Source organism: Onychostruthus taczanowskii, unplaced genomic scaffold, assembly GCF_017590055.1.
Source record: "Onychostruthus taczanowskii isolate IOZ18803 unplaced genomic scaffold, ASM1759005v1 scaffold145, whole genome shotgun sequence".
NCBI classification, from domain to species: domain Eukaryota; kingdom Metazoa; phylum Chordata; class Aves; order Passeriformes; family Passeridae; genus Onychostruthus; species Onychostruthus taczanowskii.
Genome location: NW_024498630.1, coordinates 482,583 through 503,118, shown reverse-complemented (window position 1 = coordinate 503,118; position 20,536 = coordinate 482,583). Strand labels below are relative to the sequence as shown.

Sequence of the window (20,536 nt, the reverse complement as noted above, 5' to 3'; positions counted from 1 at the left end):
TCTGTAGAGCCATAACATGCACCCAGAAGCATAGACTCTCCAGTCACTCCCCAGCTCTCCAAACCTCATCCCAATGTCATGAGTTCAACACAAAAATAGGGCCTGCCTGCCCAATCCTCAGCCTTATGTCCTCAAGGGACGGGGTCACTAACTTGAATCAAATACATTAAAGTAAAAATATTTCTGCTTTAGAAAGGTGTGGGTAGCACAGCAAAAACGTCTTTGAAGTGCACGTGGAGATAACTGTGCTCTTGCTGTTTAGCTACGCCACCATTCAACAGACCCCATAAAATAGAAACTATTTTTTTTTTAATTTAGTGTGTTTTTTAGTGGATGTATGTGTCCCAAAGGCAACATAAGAAGTGGTAGTATATCCTGACTTGCTTTCTACAAGAAGTTAAGAGTCCACAGAAGGGATGGGTGGGTGACAGACAGTTACCTGCAGGAAGGGTGACTTCTTCATATTTTTATGGCAAGTATCTGGATTATGAAACCTTTTTCCTCCCACCATTTTATAATATACATCAACATTCCCTCCACCAAATATGCCTAAGTCATTAAAGCAACCTAAAACTGCTTTAACCAGACATTCAGTTTTGGGTCTCCGCAGACCACCCTTGGCACAGCTCCATTTTTCCAGGCACTTAGAGGAATCCTTCTGCTACCAACCCCAGGCCACAGGAGGTAACAATCCATTCTTCTGCCTGCAATGGAGATGGGAAGCACTGGTATTTCTTGTCTGGCTGCATTCAGTGTTACCATACTGCTCTGTGCAGCAAAATAGACTCAGTGTCTGCCTTCAGTGCATCACAGTCTTGTTACTAAGAGAGAAGGGTAAAAAGGAGCAAATACCATAATATTGTTAAGGTTGACTTCCTCAAGGTCAGGATCATTGCTTTGTATTCGTTTCAGGGTTTCCTCCACATCTGTTGAGTTTGGCTCCTCATCAGGAACTGGTTTGTACTTTGTGGGCTTAATCACACCTGCAAGTGAAAAGCAAGATGTGAAAATGAAAGCAGCCTGAGCAGCACTATGTTTTCTTTGAGTGTTTTCCTCCTCTTCCAGAAGTGGAGAGATGGAAGCATGACCTGACAAGCAGCCATGAGATGAGAAGCCACTCCACTGGGGCCCCGCAGCACAGGACAGCCGGTGCCTGCTGCCGTGTGCTGCTAAGCTCCAAATCTGAGTGACAGAAGGCACACTGCCTGCATGGGGCTGTCCCTTGGGCTGTGCCGGCTCCCGGATGGCACCAGGGAAGTGGCTGAGACCACACTGACTGGCACAGGGCAAGGATGCACCAGAGATGGCCCCAGCAATCACAGGCTGCTCCCAGACATGGCCCCAGCAATCACAGGCTGCTCCCAGACATGGCCCCAGCAATCACAGGCTGCTCCCAGAGATGGCCCCAGCAATCACAGGCTGCTCCCAGAGATGGCCCCAGCAATCACAGGCTGCTCTGACATGCACAGCTCTAACCTCCAGCGTAAGAATAACTATCACTTTGCCTCTGCTAGCAGCTTCAAAGCCAAATGCTGCAGCCCGCTAAAGCAAATCACTTACTGTTGAGGCCTTCTTTGTTCACAATGGTGCTGCTCCCCAGTGCCTCATAGTACTGCTGGTTACTCATCAAGGTGTGCATGCCAAGGATGGCTGCAGAAACAGGAGAATATGACTTATTGTAGGTTGCAGAGCCAGAAAAAGACACAGCACACTACCTTTCCCTGTGCAAGCATAGAAAAACATACAAAGAGAGGACAAAGCCCCCCAGCTGACATAAACATACAACAGTGCTCCAACGTGCTCCCTTGTTTATTCCAGTGTAGCCTGAGCCATACGAGAAGAGGAACATCATCTTGTGGACAACAGACAAATATTCAAAGCTTCCCAGTAGCCTACCTGACTCAGCATCACACAAAAATAATGAGGAGAAGACAGTAAAAAACTCAGAAAAATGCCACTGGTAGGCTTTAGTATAAGCAGCCCAGTTCAGCAGGAGCCTGCACATCCTCATCTCCCTTGCTCACTTGGCACGTGCCACACAATTCCACAGCTCAGTTTTGGAGAAGAGCTGTGTCCCACACGGATCCAAACCGACCCCAAGGCTCCTGAGGCATAGCAATGCACATTATGTTTTCACTCAACAGCAGGCTGGAGTGCTGCACTTGGTACCTTTGGAAGGGGATATTGTGAGAAGCTAAAGCTCTGCTGGCCTGGTCAAAATGTAGAGTAGTGCTGTGAACACCATTCAAATGCTCTAAGAGCCCAGAAGCCAAGCTCAGCCAATTTGTGTCTCTCAGACTCCAGACTGCAAAGCCAATATGCAAATACATGTCTGGGGGCTCTGGTGAACTTCCTGGCATCTGCAAATCACCAATAAGAAATCAGTGGCTTAGGAACTTTTGGGTAAAGAGTTTGTTTCTAAAAGTAACCCTGCTACATGCAGAAAAATCAAGTTTGAAAATAAAATTATTTTTGAATCAACAGCTTTTTTCTTTAATAGCTACATGACTTTTTAAAGAAAAATGCAGACACATGAATACTCATTAAAACAGACACATCTGAACAAGTCTTGATCTCTGAATAGACACAGTTGTGAAAATAATAAATTTCTTCCTAAAATCCAAGTATGCTACCACAAAGGCACTTGGACTTGGGGGGCACCAGTCTGTCACTATGTTCTGTTTCTTTGGCCAAGAAGAGCTGGGATTTGCAGGAGAAAGCAGAAGAATAGGATCTGTAATGGCGACAGCTCATCATGACTCAAAGTCTGGGTTACAGAGGCTGGATAGTCAGAAGCAAAGTGTCTCACTGAACTTCCCAAGCCACCAGCCACCAGATCCACATTCCCAACTGGATCTCACAGAGCCAAGCAGTCTCCATCTGAAAGTCTGAGTGGGGCTGGGCACTTCATGTTTGCTTGTTTGTATTTCAGCTGGCACTTTGCTCTGTCATTTTCGCACAGATGGAATTTTCAGGGGTGCAACACAGGAAAAGTAATTTGCAGGCTCAGCATTTTGGCAACACAGACAGCCCCCAAATCACAGCTTATTCGGGCAATGGAATCTCTCCAGCAGCCAGGGGTGTGACTATCTGGACTGCAGAGAGAGGCAAGCATCTGCTGTCATGACCATGCCTTTGGAGGTCAGGTTTGTGCTGGTACACAAGAGGGACTCACTCTTTCCAAGTCTGGTGCTTATGGTGTATTCTCCAAAGGAACTCAGGCGGAACAAAGGCACCCCATTTCTGTCTCCCTCACTCACCAAAGGCATGGGAGCCCTTCCAGGGCTACTGGGAGCCACCCTCGTGGCCTTGCCAAGGAAGGGATCCAACACACCACAGCTCACAATGATCCCTGCTAAACAGGCAGGAGCAAAATGAGCTCCTGCTAAATGAATCCTGCTAAGCAGGCAGGAGCAAGGCTGTCGCTTTCAATATTGAGATTCCAGCAGAGTTTGTATCACATTAGTACTCCTGCTCCCACTTAAGTGTATTCTCCCAGCAACTGCAGAACAAGCTTCCCTGAAGAGCATTTCCATGGGACAATAATTGCTGCACAGATCTGTAGCTTAGAAAGGCAGATTTTATAGGATAGAGCTTTACAGCACTCAAGGATCAGCAGCAAAAAAAGTCAAATCCAGAGATGCAATACTTGGCCAGGGTACATATGTTTGGGAGCCTTAATGCAGAAACACATTTCTAAGCTAAAGATGGTATTATTATGTAGAAGATGTCTAGCGGGTACAGTTATTCTACAGACTTTGTAAGTCTTGCAGACTTCCAGCAAGAAGGATACTGCTAGGGAGTATGGAAAGCTGAAGGAGACAAAACTGGAAGAAGAAGCCAGTACCACTGAAATATTCACTGACAGCTGGACCAGCAAAGCACATGTGAGCTTCATAAGGCATCATGGGGTGTCCATGTGCTCCTTTGGCCAAGGCATGCCCTATTCCAAGCACAGAGCTAAGTCCACCCTATGGCTTTTAGCAACATAGCAATGTTGTCATCTGGCTGTCTGACCACACAAACCAAAACAAATCCAACACTTTAAATGTGTTGGAAAAGCTCCTTAACAACCATCAGGCCTGAGTGTCCACTGAAAGACTTCTATAACCTTCAGGCAGATATTTTAACAGGTTTCTTAACAAGAAATCCACTGGGTCTGCTTGACTGTTTCCTAAGATTTGGTTTGAAGAAAGTTTTGCTCTTGAATATACAGGCTGGAATTAGCAACAGTCAGTGGCAGAGACAAAGGAAGACATCAAACCACACACTGTTCCATAGATAAACCCTTCTTCCCCCTGCTCAGCTTTGGTCCACACTCTTGATTAAATCACATAGGCTTAGAGTAATTTTTTAAAAAGAAATAAATAAATTCTGTCAGAACCGGCACCCTGTAGAGAAACAGCAAAAAGTGCAATAGCTCATTTCCCACAAAAGAACAAAACAAACCCCAGAAGTTGAACAACGTTCACCCCCAATTACTGTGAAATTATTTTACCAGCAATGTCACAGAGTTCTGCATCAGAAGCATTAGCAAGGGCTTCCTCCAGTTCTGGCTCCAGAGTCACACTTTCCAAAACGGGATTCATCGGCTTCTGTTTGGGAATCCAAGCTTTTCCTACAAATGCAAAACGAGGTCAATCGGTATAAGCTACAGCACCCAGTTCAGAGCTACTCTTGCAGATGCATTTCCATGCTGTGAGATTTGAAAAGTAGAAAGGACAGAGGGTACACAAGAGAAAAATCAGAAGAGAAACTGAATCCCTTTCCATCAGCTTGGTCTGAGTCCTGCTGTGATGCAAATGGGCAGCTGCAGAGCTCAGCCCTTGTAGCAGCGCAGCATCCACAGAAACCCGACATCACACTGGTACAGGATCACGGCTGCTCATAGCCCAACACTCGGAAAGGCATGCACAGCCTGACCCTGCAGGTCCTCACTTCTCTGAAGGCTGCACAAAAGGGGTGAAGGTTTGCCAGCACTCAAGAGAGGCCTGTACCCAGCACTGTGCAGGATCAGTCCTGCCACTGAGACACCTCTTGCTGTTGTGCATGTTGGCAAGGCAGATGGCACACTGGTCAAAAGAGGGTGGAAAGGAGGTGGTGGAAAGCTCTGGGAGCAAGTAGAGACAGCACTTCAGTGAACACATGGGATGCAAGGAGGAGCAGGCTTAGGGCAGCTGGTCTAGCTCAACCCTATTGCAAAGAGCATGCCAGATGGAGACCCCTGTGCTTTATCTCTCTGGACAGCAAGAGGCCAAAAACCAGACCTATTCCCTACAATTCAAAGGTGCAAATCCACAGGTCCAGCTGGTGATGCAAACCTGTCATCTTAGCTGCTTGCTCATGGCCTTTTCCTAAGGGGGGTGTCCCCATGGAGAGGAGGCTGGAGTGTTGATTGCAGTGCTCTCTGCCAGTCCCCATCCCATTGCTTGTGGCAATCACTGGGCAAGCCACAACGCCTTCCCTGCCGGGGCTGGCTGCATCCCGGGAGGCATGGGAGAGTGACAGGGCTGATGGCCCTGCACAGCTGCTCCCAGCTCCTTGCTGCTCGTGCTGCAATGGGCAGCAGATCCTCCTCGGAGGCAGAATGGGTCAGTCTGGGATTTTACGGCATCCACCTCTGACAGCCCAAAAGAAAAGAGAGAGGCTTGCAATGTTTCAACACTCCACAGCAGGGAGCAGTCTGCTGAGTAAATCCAGCATTGCTGGGAAAGGGGAAGGAGGGCTCTGGGAATATTTTGGAGCAGTACCCTCCCCTAAAATAGTCCTGGATCACTGCAGAGATAGCGACTGCAAAAGGCCTGGCCTAGCATGCCAGCCAGGACTATTTTTGTCACCTCTCTGAAACCAGAGTCAGTGGCACCAGAAGGGAGAAACGATCCTGCTGCTCAGGGATATGCAGAAAGGGGCTAAATTTAGCCTCAAGGAAGAAGCAACTGCACCTCAGGGTCCCCTGGGACAAAATGGAGGCTGCCATAAACAGCCTTTTGCTCCTATCCTCTGCCTGCACGCTGCCACTCTGACAGAGAGACCAGGAATCTGCCTCCTGGGACACAGCTGCTCTTGCAAAAATAGGCAGAGTGTCATGCGCCTGCACAGCCAGGCACCTTCTGGGTACTCAGCAGCAAAATGTCTGCCCTGGCTTGGTGTGGAGATCTGGAACCCCTGTCCCACCAGATGCATGGCTGGGCAAACTGTACGTGCCTTCTGGCGTGGGCAACACCAGCAGGGAACAAGAGAAACAGGGTAATTAATTAATTCTTAATTCTGCTGTCATGCAGTAACTCCTTCTGACACCTCAGTGACACCAGAATTTCTGGGGTTTAATTCTAGTTTAATTTTAATTACCTAATTTCAGTCAATTTCTAAGTTTTAGAAAGTTTTGTATCTCATTGTGCTTTATTACAAGACAGAACTTTAAATTAAACAGCGCATGCATGACGAAGACAATGCATGATATTTTATGTCATAACACAGTACTTCTGCACACCCCAGCTCCCTCCCTGCCCAGCAGCATGGACAGGGACAGCACCTCCCATGGCCAACTAGTAAATCACCCTCCAATCTGCAAACCTGGTGATTTATTTACAGCTTCATCACAGCTTTGAATATGTAATTTACCATCTCTGTCTCACAGTCAATGTAAGTAGTGTCTTCTCTCAACAGCCTGTTACAAATGAAAATATATTTCATGCATTTGAGATCACAACAGACTGAAGTATGATGCTGCAGACTCAAAATGCTTGAAATACTCTGTCTCCTGCAGAATACTGCTTCTACCTTCTGAGCTAGCCAGGTGGGTAATCAAGACTGGACTGGGGCACATCTGAAAGGTATCAAACCAGTCTTCCTGATAGTACTCAATTTACTCATTTATTTCTCTCAAGGACTACTTTTTTTTCACTTTTTAAAAAAATCTAAAAATACCAGCTCAGGTTTTATTAAATGAACAGATTTTACACAAGCTGTTTTTAAGAGAGCCATGTCGGTCAGTAAGGAGGCATCTTTCAGAAAGACCTTCAGTTAGGAAACATGTTCATATGCCCACATTTTCATGCACTTTTTTTTCCATACAGGACAACCATTAGCATGAGTAGTGCACACCCAGATCTTCTGCTGCAGGGGGATCACAGTTCAGAGGGAGACACAACAGCTGAGAGAAGCTGCTGAGAAGCTCCTGGAATGCAGAAGCAAGGATTGACCAGATCATGTCCCATGTCAGATGACATTTGGAGTTCTAACGGGAACAGAAAAGTCACTTGGATAATGGGTCATATATGAGAAGAACAGCAAAAGATGCCAGAAGGAGAGGAAAAGAAAAGAGGCAGAAAAAAAACCCCAGCTCACAGGCCTCAGGGCCATGCAGAGCAGGAGTGCAGCAGCCGCTGCAGGGTATGGTGCAGGAAGACAAACAAGCAACCTGCAGGAGACTGGGAAATAAGGGTGGAGTTGTCAAGAGATTATGAAAATTAGATGGGAACTGCTGGGCCTCATCACAGCTGCAGAGAGCTGTGGAGTTTCTCGACTGTGAGAAGCTCACAGAATCAAAATGGAGTGTGAAAAACAACAGTGAAACATGGAACTTAACATGAGGAGCTCACAGGAGAACAGGGCAAGAAGGAACAGGAGAGGACAGACGATGATTTCTCTCCCAGAACCTGATACACATGCAGGGGCATGGGGATGGGAGAAGGCTGCACAGTGGTACAACTTCTGTCCAGCATTTAACAATATATCAGGTGGTGCCCAAATCAGCCAGCACAGGAAACTCTTGGGCACACCCCAGTTTATCAGCCAGCCTGAGAGAGCAGATTCACCACCCCAGCAGTGTCAAAAAGAAGTTTTATCAACACAGCTCAGACACAACCCTTCTGCAGTGCACCCACTATGCCTTCATTGTGATGCACCCAGCACGGTGCAAAGGATGACCATACCTCTCTTTTCGCCCGTGAAAGGAACCAAGTCTTCTCTGTCTTTAATGTCCTTTGCCTGCTTTTCTAGGTGGGCCATGAGCTCCTCCCTTTTGAATGGGCCAGTTGGTGGCTTTTGCGTCTGATCCCTCTGCCTGAGCCCTGCTGGCAACAGTGCATTCTAGAAATGGAGGTGAGAAACACAGGTTATCTCTGCAGGCCACAATCCCCATCCCTCAAACATTCTTCCCTCTACACTGCCCTCATTGCACCACTCTTCTTCCACAGTGCTGGACAGTTTGCTTCTCCTTGTGTCAAAGGTTATCTTCATCCAGCCCCACTGATTCCCACATCATCCAAGGTATGTGATGCTCCTTCCCCCCTTCAGTTCCAGATGCTGTCCAGGAGCTGTTTCTCTGCAACATCAGCTCCGGCCCTTTCTTTCTGGAAGATCTCAGCCACCTTCCCCCCACTATATGAGTCTGTCCAAGTGCCCACAATGCTCCATGTGTCCCAACAAGAATCAGTTCAGTTAAATCTCATGATCTTTCTCAGAGCAGATCAGAGAGCTGTGGTGGTCTCTTCTGCCTTTCAGGATCCATTACAAAACTACAGAGAGGGTCTCACAGAGAAGATCCCCTGGTTGCAGAGCAAAGACCCTGTGAACCCCAGATTTTTTTCCAAGCTGCCTCCTTGTTACTCAGTCACGTAAGCCTCCACGGGAAGTTGGTTTGTGCTTGACACATATGGCACGTAAACACCTGCTTATATTTAAATATAGAACAGCCTTAATGCAGTAAGTAAGACTATTCCCAGATCTGACACTAAGCATGTTCTTTAAAGCTTTACTGGATAGAAGTCAACATTTACTTTTTAAGACACCCAAGGTGATGCTGAACAACACACTGATTTTTCCATGCCTGCCTGATAAAACGAGTTCACTATAATTTATATCTGTATCAGTGAAAAGCCTGGAAAGGAAAATTACTAATAGGAAGCAGGCAACCCTGGAGGGCAAGAGAAGTGTGTGAATTGCACAAGCAGGGAGGAATAGGAGACAGCTTGCTTCCACAGGCTTCATGCCGTGCGAAGCAACTATGCAATCTTCAAGCAAACTACACCTGCACTGACAGATGCCCATAATTATTTTACCTTTCTTCATCTTTCACAGAATGCTGCCTGACTCTTTGTCTTCTGAGGTAGCTGTAACCATCAGCCCATACACTTAATCGCGGGAACTAGTTTGTCAGCTCGCAAATATTTTCCTGCTTTACAATTTAAAATACTGATGATGCAATCTACAGCACCCATCGTTTACTCCAGAAACACTAACTGCATGTTGCAGGAGCAATTTCTCACTTGGCAGTGCCCAAGCTCCTCGAGTAACACTGCCGTAAGCCAGAGGCCAGCCAGTTGGCTCTGCACATCCCCTGCAACAGGACAGTGCTGGCTCCAAAAACCTTTCACCAGCTTGGCACCAGCAGACCCCATGTTTGCATATATGCAGCTCCTGCTGATGCTAGGAAGGTGCTAAAAATAAACTGTCCCACTTTGCAAAACTCTGGGATTTGGATTTCTGCCTAAATGGAGGAAAATACAGGCTATTTGAAGTTTGTTACAAAAAAACGCAAACCCAAAACACCAAAAAACCCTAGAAAACCCTCAAACCTAGCAAGCCACAAAGCATTCCCTCCAAGGTGGCCTGCTCAGAAACAGAGATCCATTTTCCACAGGATTACTGCACTGCACCAGCACTGGCTCATATTGCTGCTGCAAGTCACAGATGCTCATCACACTGGGAAAAGGGCAGGAAAACAGAAACAAAGATACACATGTAGGCTGTGCTTCCAATGGCAAAAAATTCTTCTGTGTATCCGCAGCCAGTCTCTTTCACTCTTGCTCCAAGTACAGGCTCTGCAAAGGATCCCACTGAAATACAGATTACTAATGCAGCCCACTCCCCCATAACTACTCAGATTCACAACCTCATGTCTCAATTAAAAATTACTTACATCAGGATCCAGCTCTTCCAGTTCATTCTCTAACTTCCTGAGCTCCTCCTCTGTCAGAGCTCCAAGGATCTGATCTTCATCTAGGTCTCGGTATTTTTCTAGCTCCTTTCTGTAAGACATCTTAGAGGAGTCCCGTGGGTCTCACTCTTCTGCTGTAACAGAACCTGGTATGAACACAAGAAGCGTTAACACTGAACACATGAAGCATGATGCTGCATGCCTGGCTGGGGAGCACGGAACACTCCAGAGCTGGAGATTTATGCTTAAAGCATAGCTGATTTCAGAAGATTGCTCAGGGCCCCCCTTTCGTATCCCACACCAGACAGTCACCCACAGACATGAGAGCAGCGCAGCTCCGGTAGCACATTGCCCCACCATGGATTTATGGGACAGGACTGAGGAACGTCTTGGTACAGGACCCTGGCTAGGGATGTCTTTCTGCAAGCAGTGCTAGATGTTAATGAAGTATCCTCGGCACTTATTTCTTTGAAGGACAATAAACCATAGGTCATGAAGCATGCAGCTCTCATGTCCTTACAAGCCCCCTACAACTCTGCCCTGCACATGGCACTCCAGATAACATTGTTACCGGATTAGAAAACAGATTTGTAGCACCACTGAGTACCTCTGAGCCCTGAAAACCTCCACGAGGCTACAGTGCATGGCACTTCTTCCTGTGTTTTAAAGCCACAAGGAGATCAGGAAGTATTATCCACTCAGGTTCAGGAGGCTGCCAGTTAAATGTGGTATTCAGTGACCCACCTTTCCTTGGACAGCATATGTTTGCACTGCTGCCAGCTAAGCGGCTGACCTGTGTGCTATTGCATACTCTGGACCAATCCTTCAAGAAGAGAAGGGAACGGCCTATCTGGATAATCCCTGCTGACCCCAAGGTTTGGCCCATGTCTCCCTAATATAATGTGTCATACACAATCATATGCATGTAGCTGGACCTCTGCAAGCAAAAAGAATGCAAAGAAAAAGGTCAGTGTGTTTGAAATATGCAAGTGGGTTAAAAGTACACTCAGCATAACACACAAAAGCATATCCAACCCTGCTCTTTTGCTGACAGTCTCCTTCTGCTCCACAGCACTGCCTGTACATTTATATTTTTTTTTGCAGAGAACACCGAGTCCTAGATAATTTAAAGTGACTTTTCTTAAAGTGTTGCTATTCTTTTGAGTGACATTTATATTAAAAATAACAGCAAGGCATGCGTGTTTTTTAGGGAGCCAAACATCTTTTGAGTTTCTATAAATGGTTTCTTTTCAGCCTTGGTGGAACGTCAGAGCCCTACCCCTGAATCACATCTTTCCAGCTTTCTTGTCCCCTCAGGACAGATTATGCTCTTGTGATCACTCTTCATTAGTGGAGAAGTTTCTTTATACAAGTTACAACACAGCTGCTGTTGAAGATAGGAAAATTATCTTTAGCTTGGTCACAAAAGGGCACAGTAATGCACACATGCTTGCTCAACAGCAAGCCCTTAAATTTAGAAGCTGTCCTCTTGTCAGACGTTCGGTTCCCCACTAGTGTGATGGCAATTCCTGCATCACTCACATTCCTGCCACTCGCCACTTAGGAGGTGAAGTGTGAGGAGACAGTGCCTTCTTGATGGGAGAAACAGCCTCAGCTGGGAACTGAGAGGGTGAAAATCAGCTTTTCACTGGGCTGGTTTGCTCCAAGGAGCAGCCATCAACCTGTGGGCACCAGAGCCAAGGGCAGCCAAGAGGGCAGAGAGGAAGCACTGGGGCTCAGTGGGTCTGTCTGAGTGAGGTGGAAGGAACCCCATGCTGCTGTGCTTCACTGGTGCCCTGCAGCCCCCAGTGCAGGGCTCCGTGTGCAGCGAGGCTGCTGGGCAGCAGCCACACACCAGGCAGCCTACGAGCCACGTCCAGCAGCTCAGCCCCTGCAAGCCTGCCCTTCCTGCAGGCACAGAGAGGGGCAGAGCCTTTACTGCAGTCACCCATGAACACTGAGGTGGGAGATCCTAGAAAAGCAGCCTGGACTTGGATCTGGATATGTGCTGTGCATCTGCAGCCTTAGATAGCAGTGCAGGAGCCACGACTAGTCTGGATTTCATGTGCCATATGTAGTTTTGACTATTCTGCCGTGGAAGGAGCTGGAGCTAGGAGCAAGCAGAAAAGCAGAGAATAACGCCCCCACAAGCTGCTAAATTCCCTGTAGTGGCTTAAAATACCTGCCACACACAGAGCAGTATCTGTCTTGGCCAGACAAGGACAACTATTCCCAGAGGCAGCCACAGACCCTTCGCAGGAACGCAGGCAAGACTGCAAGCAGGGGCCTGTCTGGGACTAGAGTGCAGCCCCACAGGGTGACCTTGTTGCCTCCCTCCAGAAGGACAGAGATGTCAGCACCGAGAGGCAGGACAGACACGGGATGTCAGTGCACACAGGCAACGCTTCTGGAAAATGCCTCAGGTTTCAAAGCATCTTGCAGAGATATGAAGCCGAGGCTGCATATAGCAAAGGCCCTGAGGGTTGAAGACAGGTGCAGAGCCTGCTGAAACGCAGCTGAAATCCCTGTGGAGAGCATTTAATTTGCTACGTACCCCAAAGAGAAGTGTCGGGGGGCACAGTGCCCTCCCAGACCTGCTGGTGCAGCCTGACAGTGCTGGCACCTCGCACATCTCCTGCAGAGAGCACAATGAGAGGAATGCTCACAGGAGTACCAGCCTTGCCCGCAGCAGCAGGACATTCTGTACTGCTCCCCTGCCTGCAGAACTAGTCGTTCAGCACCATGCCCTCCAGCACGCTCTCCAGGACCAGTATGTTTGCTGGCATTCCCTTATCTCCACATCCCAGGCCTCTTCTACCCTATCTTGCTAATGAGTGCTGGGAGAAAAAGCAAACCAGCCCATCTGCTGTAAATAGAAGAGGGCTTTGAACTGCCAGTGATAAGAAAGCAGGTAAATTCTACCTAAGTGTAATTTCATTTGTTTTCATTTGTACAGAGTACTGAAACACCCACCACCACAAAACAGTTCCCCCTGACTTGTGCCAGAGTACAAGCATGGTTTAACACAGATCCCACCCTCACCTGAGCTCAAACTAAACAAGATCCTTCAGCACAACTTGAGTTCTCACTCTTTTTCATTAACCCTATCACTCCTCATTCAATCAACTAGGGAGAAAAGAATATAATATATACACATAAAAGAATAAAATATATACACATAAAAGAATAAAATATATACACATACTGCACAGAACTGACACTGTTGCAGCTTTAAGTCCTCAAAAAATTGTAATTCATATAGATTGCAAAGATAGCAAGATATTAGATCTCTTTGTTCAAAGTACTCATCAGTCAGGAAGACAGCCCAAGCACTTGCACTTAATAAGTCTGAACAGCACACAGGCTGGAATGCACAACGATCATTAAAACTGTTAAAGGAGAAAATTTTAATTGGCTGGGAGATAATAAAAGGTCCTCTACAGGAAAGACTGTTCTTACCATGAATATGGGAAAACAAAACCAAACCAAACAAAACAACATTGCTAATCTTGAGGGTGATAGAAGAGTTTCTTTCTGAAGGGTTCTGAAGTGCTGAGCAAACAAATGGATGCTGAAAATAAGTGAAAATGAAAAGCACCCTGTACAACACTGGAAATAATCCTTCCACAGTGCTTTGCACTGGTACAGCCCCCTGCAGCACCATAACCTTTTTGGGGTGCCGAAACCTGAGAGCAGCACTGACGTCTGCACAGGGAAGCAGTGGAAATCCATCCGGGAAAGCGGCCCACGTGAGCCCACTGTTTCACCACCAGCCGAGGGCTGGCATCAGTACTTGGCTGTGCTCTTCAGGTGGGCGAGCAGGGAGGGCAGGAGCAGGGCAGCAATGGGCTCAGGCTACAGCAGGCTGCTCGGGAAGGCTGTGGAGCAGCACCAAGTCGAAGGGTCTGCTGGATTATCCCCCCATGATCCAACAGCCCCAGGAAAAAGAACAAATGAGGAGAGGAAGAACTGGGTAAAGTGACAGGAACAGCAGCAAGACAAATTTCAAGAAAATACAAAAATGTCACAGTGGAAGCCAGGGGTGCTGTGTCAGGCATGCCGTGTCACACATCTGGCACATGCCGTGTGACACATCTGGCACATGCCATGTGACACATCTGGCACACACTGCGCCGGGCAGCCTAGCGCCTCCCCAGACGCCCTCCCGGGTGCACCAGCATGCCAACACCAGGACAGCACAGAAAGCACTTCCCTTCACCAAAACACAGGGAGAAAGAGCAACTAAGCTCAGCAAAGGTGCAGAGCTTTCCAGGGATAAATTCTATTATCAGTCCAAGCCAACCTTGGCTCGAGGGGTCTGCGCAGGCTGCAGCATGCAGCACCATGCCCAAGGCTCGGCACATGGGAGGGTCTGGGGCATCCCTCATCCAACAACCACCAAAGGCAGAGGACAGGAATTCTGTGTTCTCTGCCATACAATGAGAGTCATGCCTGAAAAAAATTAACATCCCTGCCCCAGACAACCCATCAATCTACCACAAAACCTTTTCTGTGATCTGAAATGTAAAAGCAGACCATGGGGCTTGGGTTTTGGGATAAGGAGGTAGCCAAGCATGACCAGCATAGCTATTGATGATTCTTGAAAAAACTGCCAAGTTTGAAGACAGAAGTCTTTTCAGGATGAAAGCTGTATTTAAGGAGCAGTGAAGGCAGGAATTCATATCATGGGGGATGGCTTGAAAACTGTTCCTGCTTGACTCACACAGGGTCTTGATTTATGAGATTTTTTTTTTACAGCTTAAGTATAAATCTGAGTCAAAGTTCAGAGTTACTATTTTGCAGTATAAAAATAACAAACCAATATCAACCATCCCCTCTACAGTTGCTACAATAATGATTTTTTTTTTCTTTGACTTTCAGCATAACTTAGAGAAATGCCAGTGTCTAGGATTTTTTTTTTTTTTTGATGGAGGAGCTATACATACCTCAAATGACCATTTCCTATAAATTCAAGAGAAACTAGGTACTTTCTGTGCATACACTTAAATCTCAGTGAGTCACTCAAGTGCAGATCCAAGATGCATGCTGTGCAGATGAGAGGAACAAATCACCTCCATCTTTTTTTCTAAATAAAAACTGTCTTCTTATGTGGTCAGTCCTCCAACAAACCTTAAAGCCAGTAGTGAACCTTAATGAAATCTCATGCAGGACTCAGACCCTTATTTCTTGGGAAGTTGCACATGTGTGCAAAGGGTCTGCCAGCCTAGAGATTTTCTCTGGCTGACAGTCAGGAAACGAAGGAGAGCTGGGGCACTTGCACAGTGGTCTAAGGCTATGTGGGGGTTACAGAAGCACTTGGAGAAGGGGTAGCTGTTACACACATAGTGCTGGAGCAGGCATGGTGGGGATGTAGAGATGAAGGAGATCAATCCACCAAAAAGCAAGTCTGCTGATTCTCCTCTCCTGAGACAATTTTCAAACCCTGAGCTTGCATCCCAACATAATTGGGTGCTGATGACTCCATGGTCAACTCTGCTTTTTGAGTCACTGGGAAACCAAACATAACCAGCTCCCTGCAGTTTCAAGAACTGACCAACAAATCATGGCCAGATCCGGTAGCAACAAAGGGAAAGATGCACATCAGCTCCTACTGAGACCACATCTAAAAATGTGAATCTACGTGAATTGTGCAAAACCCAGCAGGAAATCAGAGCAGAGGAGGAGTTGGATCCATCCCCAGTGTCATCACCCAGCCACACAAAACAGAAGTCTTCACTGGTGGGTGCTTGTGACCACGATTTGCCCTGCCCACAAGAGGAGTCAGTGCAGCTGTGCTGGTACAGGTGTGTCTCCTCCCAGCACACAGGTACAAACACCACACCTCAGCCCCACAGTCCCTTCTCTCACAGACACAACCACAGCCCTGTAGTGGCTTTGCAAGTGAGTACGTGTCCTGCATTTGAGGTACAGACCTTCAAAAGTTTACTCCGCTTCAAATGTACATTGTTCTTCTTAAAATGAAAGGAAGATAAATGCCTAAGACCAGTCCTTTAGGGTAATGGCCTCCAGCACATTTCTGTAGATCCCTTTTCAAGCAAATCTCATTTTATAGTCAGAGAGGAAAGCATCATTTTAACAAGCCATAAACACACAACCAGGTTGCAGCATCAAGTACTGTTGGCCTACCTGGGCTCTACATCACCACCTTAAATGTACAAGATGATGAAAACCCTAGTTAAAGCTACAAAAGACTTTTGATAGACTCTGCTCTAAGTTTGGAGTCCAAGATGCGTTAGAAAGTGTCTAGCCAGGAGACCCATGTGGGAGATCCAAAGGGGACCCTCTGCTTAACACCACTGAGCATGCAGCTGGATGCTGCATGCAATTTGATGTCCTCTAGTAGAAGACAGGTTTTTCCAAGCTGCGCAAGCAAAAGGAATTGGACTTATTCAGCCTGGAGAGAGAAAGGTTGCAGAGGAAACCAACTGCAGTCAGTCATGTGCTGCCTAAAGGGAAATGGTGTTTAAAGAAGAAAAACCACAAATTCATGTCCTGGATGAGGAGAATGGACAGAGAAAAGACAGGGGATGCTCCAGATGGTGAGAAGCTCTGCCAGGTCAGATGTGGAAAGCAGAGCACACACTCTCATTGCTCCAGGCAAGTCAGCCATCAACAAGAAAGACTGAGGCACACTCAGCCTCTTTGCAAGAGGCTCATTCTTAAGGAAATCCAACAGCAAATCTGCTGTCCCTTCAGGAAACTGAAACTTCTCCAAGGAAGAACTAGATTTCCTCCCAACTAGCAGCTGTTAATCTAAGACATCCTGAAATTCATATTTGAAAGGAAACATCTGGAAGAAAGCATTTTGGGTCTATGAAAGCACATGACTTCTGACTCTTGAAGTGACATACCAGCCATGCAGAACATGTAACACTATCTGGAGTTACCATCACCACCCAAACCCCTGCAGCAGTGAAGTTCAATAGGCCATAGGCAAGACTTACTGATGATGCAGCTTTACTCCCATGGATAGATATCCTCATGTCAGAGCTGATATTCCCATCCTTGACAGCTCCACAGCAAACATCTTGTTGTCGAGGTGACGCACACACTAGGGAAGGCTCCTTGCGCTGAAGCTGAGTAACCTCTCCCTTTATCCACTAGTGCTGAGGAAAGTCTCACACTGTTTGCACTCTCCTCAGTCTTCTCAGCTCACCCAGCTCCTAACCCAGTATCCAGAAACTGCCTGTATCTCCTGGCTCTCCTCTTGTCAATAGCCCTGCAGCCTGCAAGCCACATAGCTCAATACTGCTGCTCACCAAGTGGTCCTTCTCATCAGCAAATAGCCTGGATGTTTGGTGACCAGGCCAAGATCTAACAAAGCCCAAACACAAAGCATCCCAGCTCTATCTTTCCCACTTCACATATTTTTAAGACACACACTTGTAAACACAGTTATGTGTTCTCCTATTTGGGCTGAAGTTCTCTCATGCACCTGGCATGCACTGAGTTGTTTAATTACTAATCCCTGCGAAAAGCATGTGGGCACACTTGAGTCATTAGTGACACTCTGCACCCAGTTCCTGCTCTGTAACTTGAACCCTTCCACTTGGAACCTTCACAGCTAGCACAATCTCCTCTGGAAAGTGATCCTGGGTTTCTTGCCTGCATTTCTCTTAGTCCTCAGACAGACCCCCCCTGTTTCTGTGGCACACTCTGGTTTTGCAGGGAGCCTGATGCATTGTGAACACAGGAGCAGAAAGACTCCTTTCTTGCACTGAGCAGTGCCTCAGATCCTCAGACAGGCACTGGCCATGTCCTGTAAAAGAGCCCTGCCAGACTGCCAAAGAGCCAAAGCACAGTGTGCTGTTAGTAACACATGAATGGAGGCACTTAACAGAGGCGAGACCCCCACAGCATCATGCAAGGCCTGCAGAAGCAAGGAAACCAGCTCCAGCTGGGAGAGCTAGCAAGCTGCACAGAGCCTGCACAGGCAAGAGCTCTGGGGGAGCATCACTGCAACTTTGCTTCCAAGCTTCTCCCCAGGCTGCTGCCAGCCATAGTGTCCTGGGATGTACAGGCTTTGGTCTGAGCCAGGATAACCTCTGTTGTGTGTTTATCTCATTCACCATGAACAAGTAGGAAGAATTCCCTCCCAGAGGGTGATGCAGCTCTAAGGCAAGGTTTCATGAAGTGGGGGATCTCTGTCTTTGGGGATTTGCAGACACAGACCACGTGAAGCCAGAACCTCCTTATCTGAGGAGAGCTCTGCTGTGAGGTGGGGATGGGCTAGAGAGCCACAGAGCCTCCCATGGTGCTGCATCCATGTGCCCAAGGACATGGGGGCATTTAGCACCATGGAGTCATGGAACACAACTTTCTGTCCTGTTTCTTCCAAGAGGCTGGTAATTTTACCAAGTGAAGATATTTTGTCTACAGGTCTCTGCCTAAGCAGAGGAGTGAAGACAGCCTTCCTAGCACATGATGTGCAAATGACTGTCAGCTATAGAGGAAAAAAATCAGAAGGCAGATCACAGTTTCCTTCCCCCTAGCTGTGCTTTCACAAAAACTCCACATACCTGAAAAACAGTGAAGCAGCACACAGAAAAGTACAATTCATCTGCAAACACTACATTTAGTAGGACACTGCTCTGGAAAATAGGAGCTACACATCTGGTAACAGAGGACTGGTACTTCTTACAAAAGGTTGATTCAGGATCTTTTGTAAAGATAAATCAAATGGTCCTTTGGGTGAATGAAAGTAAAACTAGGGCGAAGAAAATCAGTAATGAGATAGACCAGACTATTTCCATATCTGTTTGGCTTTCCCAAATACAGTAAGGGGGTGAGGGAGAAGCAACATACTTCCAATATTATCCAAAACCACAGTATCTGGAGAAAAGGCAGCAGATCATCACAGCTGAGAAGTGTGTGAAGAGCAAGACGAGTCAGGCTGGAAAACAATGCAGTGCTGGAGGAGGGGTGGGGGAAGAGCCCTGACAGGGGGAAAACAGAGACTATGAAATGAGAAGCAGCGAGCCTGTGATGCAGTGTGCTTGTTGGAATACCCAGACGTGTGTGCATTAGGGCAACAGGTACAGAGGCTGTCGAGAGACAGCACTGCAAAAGGCATTTGGCTTTGGGCACAGCAGTGTGAGCAAGATGGTGTTTGGCTTTCATGTTGTAGCCCAGCTCCTCCTTTCAAGAGGGCAAAAGAGCTCACTACTGTAACCTGAAGTAGGTATTCCGTGCCCAAAAAGCTTGTCCAGTATTTGCTCTATCAGATAGTCTGTTAAAAGGTGCCACCTCTCAGCATAAATCTTGAGGAAGTCACTCTTCACTGCTGCACGACCTGGCAGGTCACACATGAGAAAGGGATTAAAAAAAAAATTAAAACACTTAAAACCAACCTCAGTCACATGGCTGAACACTCTTGTGGCTGAAGGCCCAACATCCAAGGCAAGATGTAAAGCAAGTAGAAAGGACCTCCACATAAGGGGGGAGCAGCTGGCCATGAAGGGAGGGCGAGGGCTATGGATTCTGCCCAACAAACTATCCATGACTATTTAAAAAGCAGAGGGCAACAGATGAGCACACGAGTGAGGGCAGAAGCTGTGTCCATCTGAGAGAAGAAAGGTTATCTTTAGGACAGGCAGTGCTTTTCAAGGCAGTCTCTGTTTCAAGCTGGAGAAAGTAGGACCAAGGCAAATACAACAAACGGCCTCAAGGAACCTCTCCCCCTGCTAATTTCCACTTTTCCCTTACAAAAGTAGAACAGCTTTCTAGCGATTCGTTTTCTGGAAAACCGTCTCCTAGAAGGGCTCCCTGGATTACAAATGCAAGCAAAAACAGTAAAAAAGAACTCTCGGTGCCCTCCGCAACCCGCTCAGCACCGTGCAGAGCCCTCTCCTCCCAGCGTGCCAGCACCCCCGATCCCCGCCGGGATCTGCCGCGGACACGCGTGAGCGCCGCCGGCTGCCATCCATCCAAGCGCCTCCGCCGCGGGCCCGGGATCCCGCCTGCCCGCCCAGGGGCACGGCCGGCCCGATCCCCAGGATCCCCGGCTGCCCGCCCAGGGGCACGGCCAGCCCGAATCCCGGGATCCCGCCTGCCCGTCCAGGGGCACGGCCAGCCCGAATCCCGGGATCCCCGGCTGCCGCAGCGCCTGCCGCCGGCTCCGCGCATCCCGGCGCAGCGCTGCGCTCCGGGCACGGCTCCCGGCAGGCAGGCAGAGGCGCAGGCAGAGGCGCAGGCAGGCAGGGACGGCGACCCAGCTCCCAGACAGTCCCCTTGCTGCGCGCCGCCGGGACCGCAGCGGCGCCCGCTTTTTCTGTCGAGCCGGGGGCCCCCGGTGCCGGCCGAATATTCTGCCCCGATACGGGCCGGGCCCGCCGCCCCTTCGCTCGCTTACCGCACTGTGAGCCGCGCCGAGCCGTGCCGAGCCGAGCCCGGGCGGCTCGTCCTGGCCGCGCCGGCTNNNNGGGCGGGGGTCCGGCCCGGCCGCGGCCCCGGCCCGGCCGTCACTCAGCGGGGGCCGGCCCCGCCGCCCCTCCCGGCCGAGAACAGCTGCGCCCGGCTCGGCCCCCGCCCCGGGCCCCGGTTTGGTCGGTCCTTACCCTCCGCCCGCACTCGGGA

At 48.3% G+C, this 20,536-nt stretch overlaps 1 protein-coding gene across 4 annotated transcripts in view; it reads right to left on the bottom strand.

Annotated features, from left to right (window-relative positions):
• The window catches only part of TMOD1 (tropomodulin 1), a 27,714-nt gene extending 7,178 nt beyond the window's left edge, over positions 1-20,536 (bottom strand). Inside the window, exons 1-6 of one of the 4 annotated variants that reach the window (XM_041398389.1) lie at positions 20,518-20,536; positions 9,923-10,086; positions 7,935-8,091; positions 4,499-4,618; positions 1,561-1,650; positions 853-983 (exon numbers count right to left, since the gene is read on the bottom strand). In XM_041398389.1, the coding sequence (XP_041254323.1) occupies positions 853-983; positions 1,561-1,650; positions 4,499-4,618; positions 7,935-8,091; positions 9,923-10,042 (618 nt within the window). In that variant the 5' untranslated portion in view covers positions 10,043-10,086; positions 20,518-20,536. Of the gene's footprint in view, positions 1-852; positions 984-1,560; positions 1,651-4,498; positions 4,619-7,934; positions 8,092-9,922; positions 10,087-19,311; positions 19,333-20,312; positions 20,373-20,517 lie in introns of those variants that run through there. The other 3 variants (XM_041398388.1, XM_041398390.1, XM_041398386.1) reach the window with 3 other exon arrangements.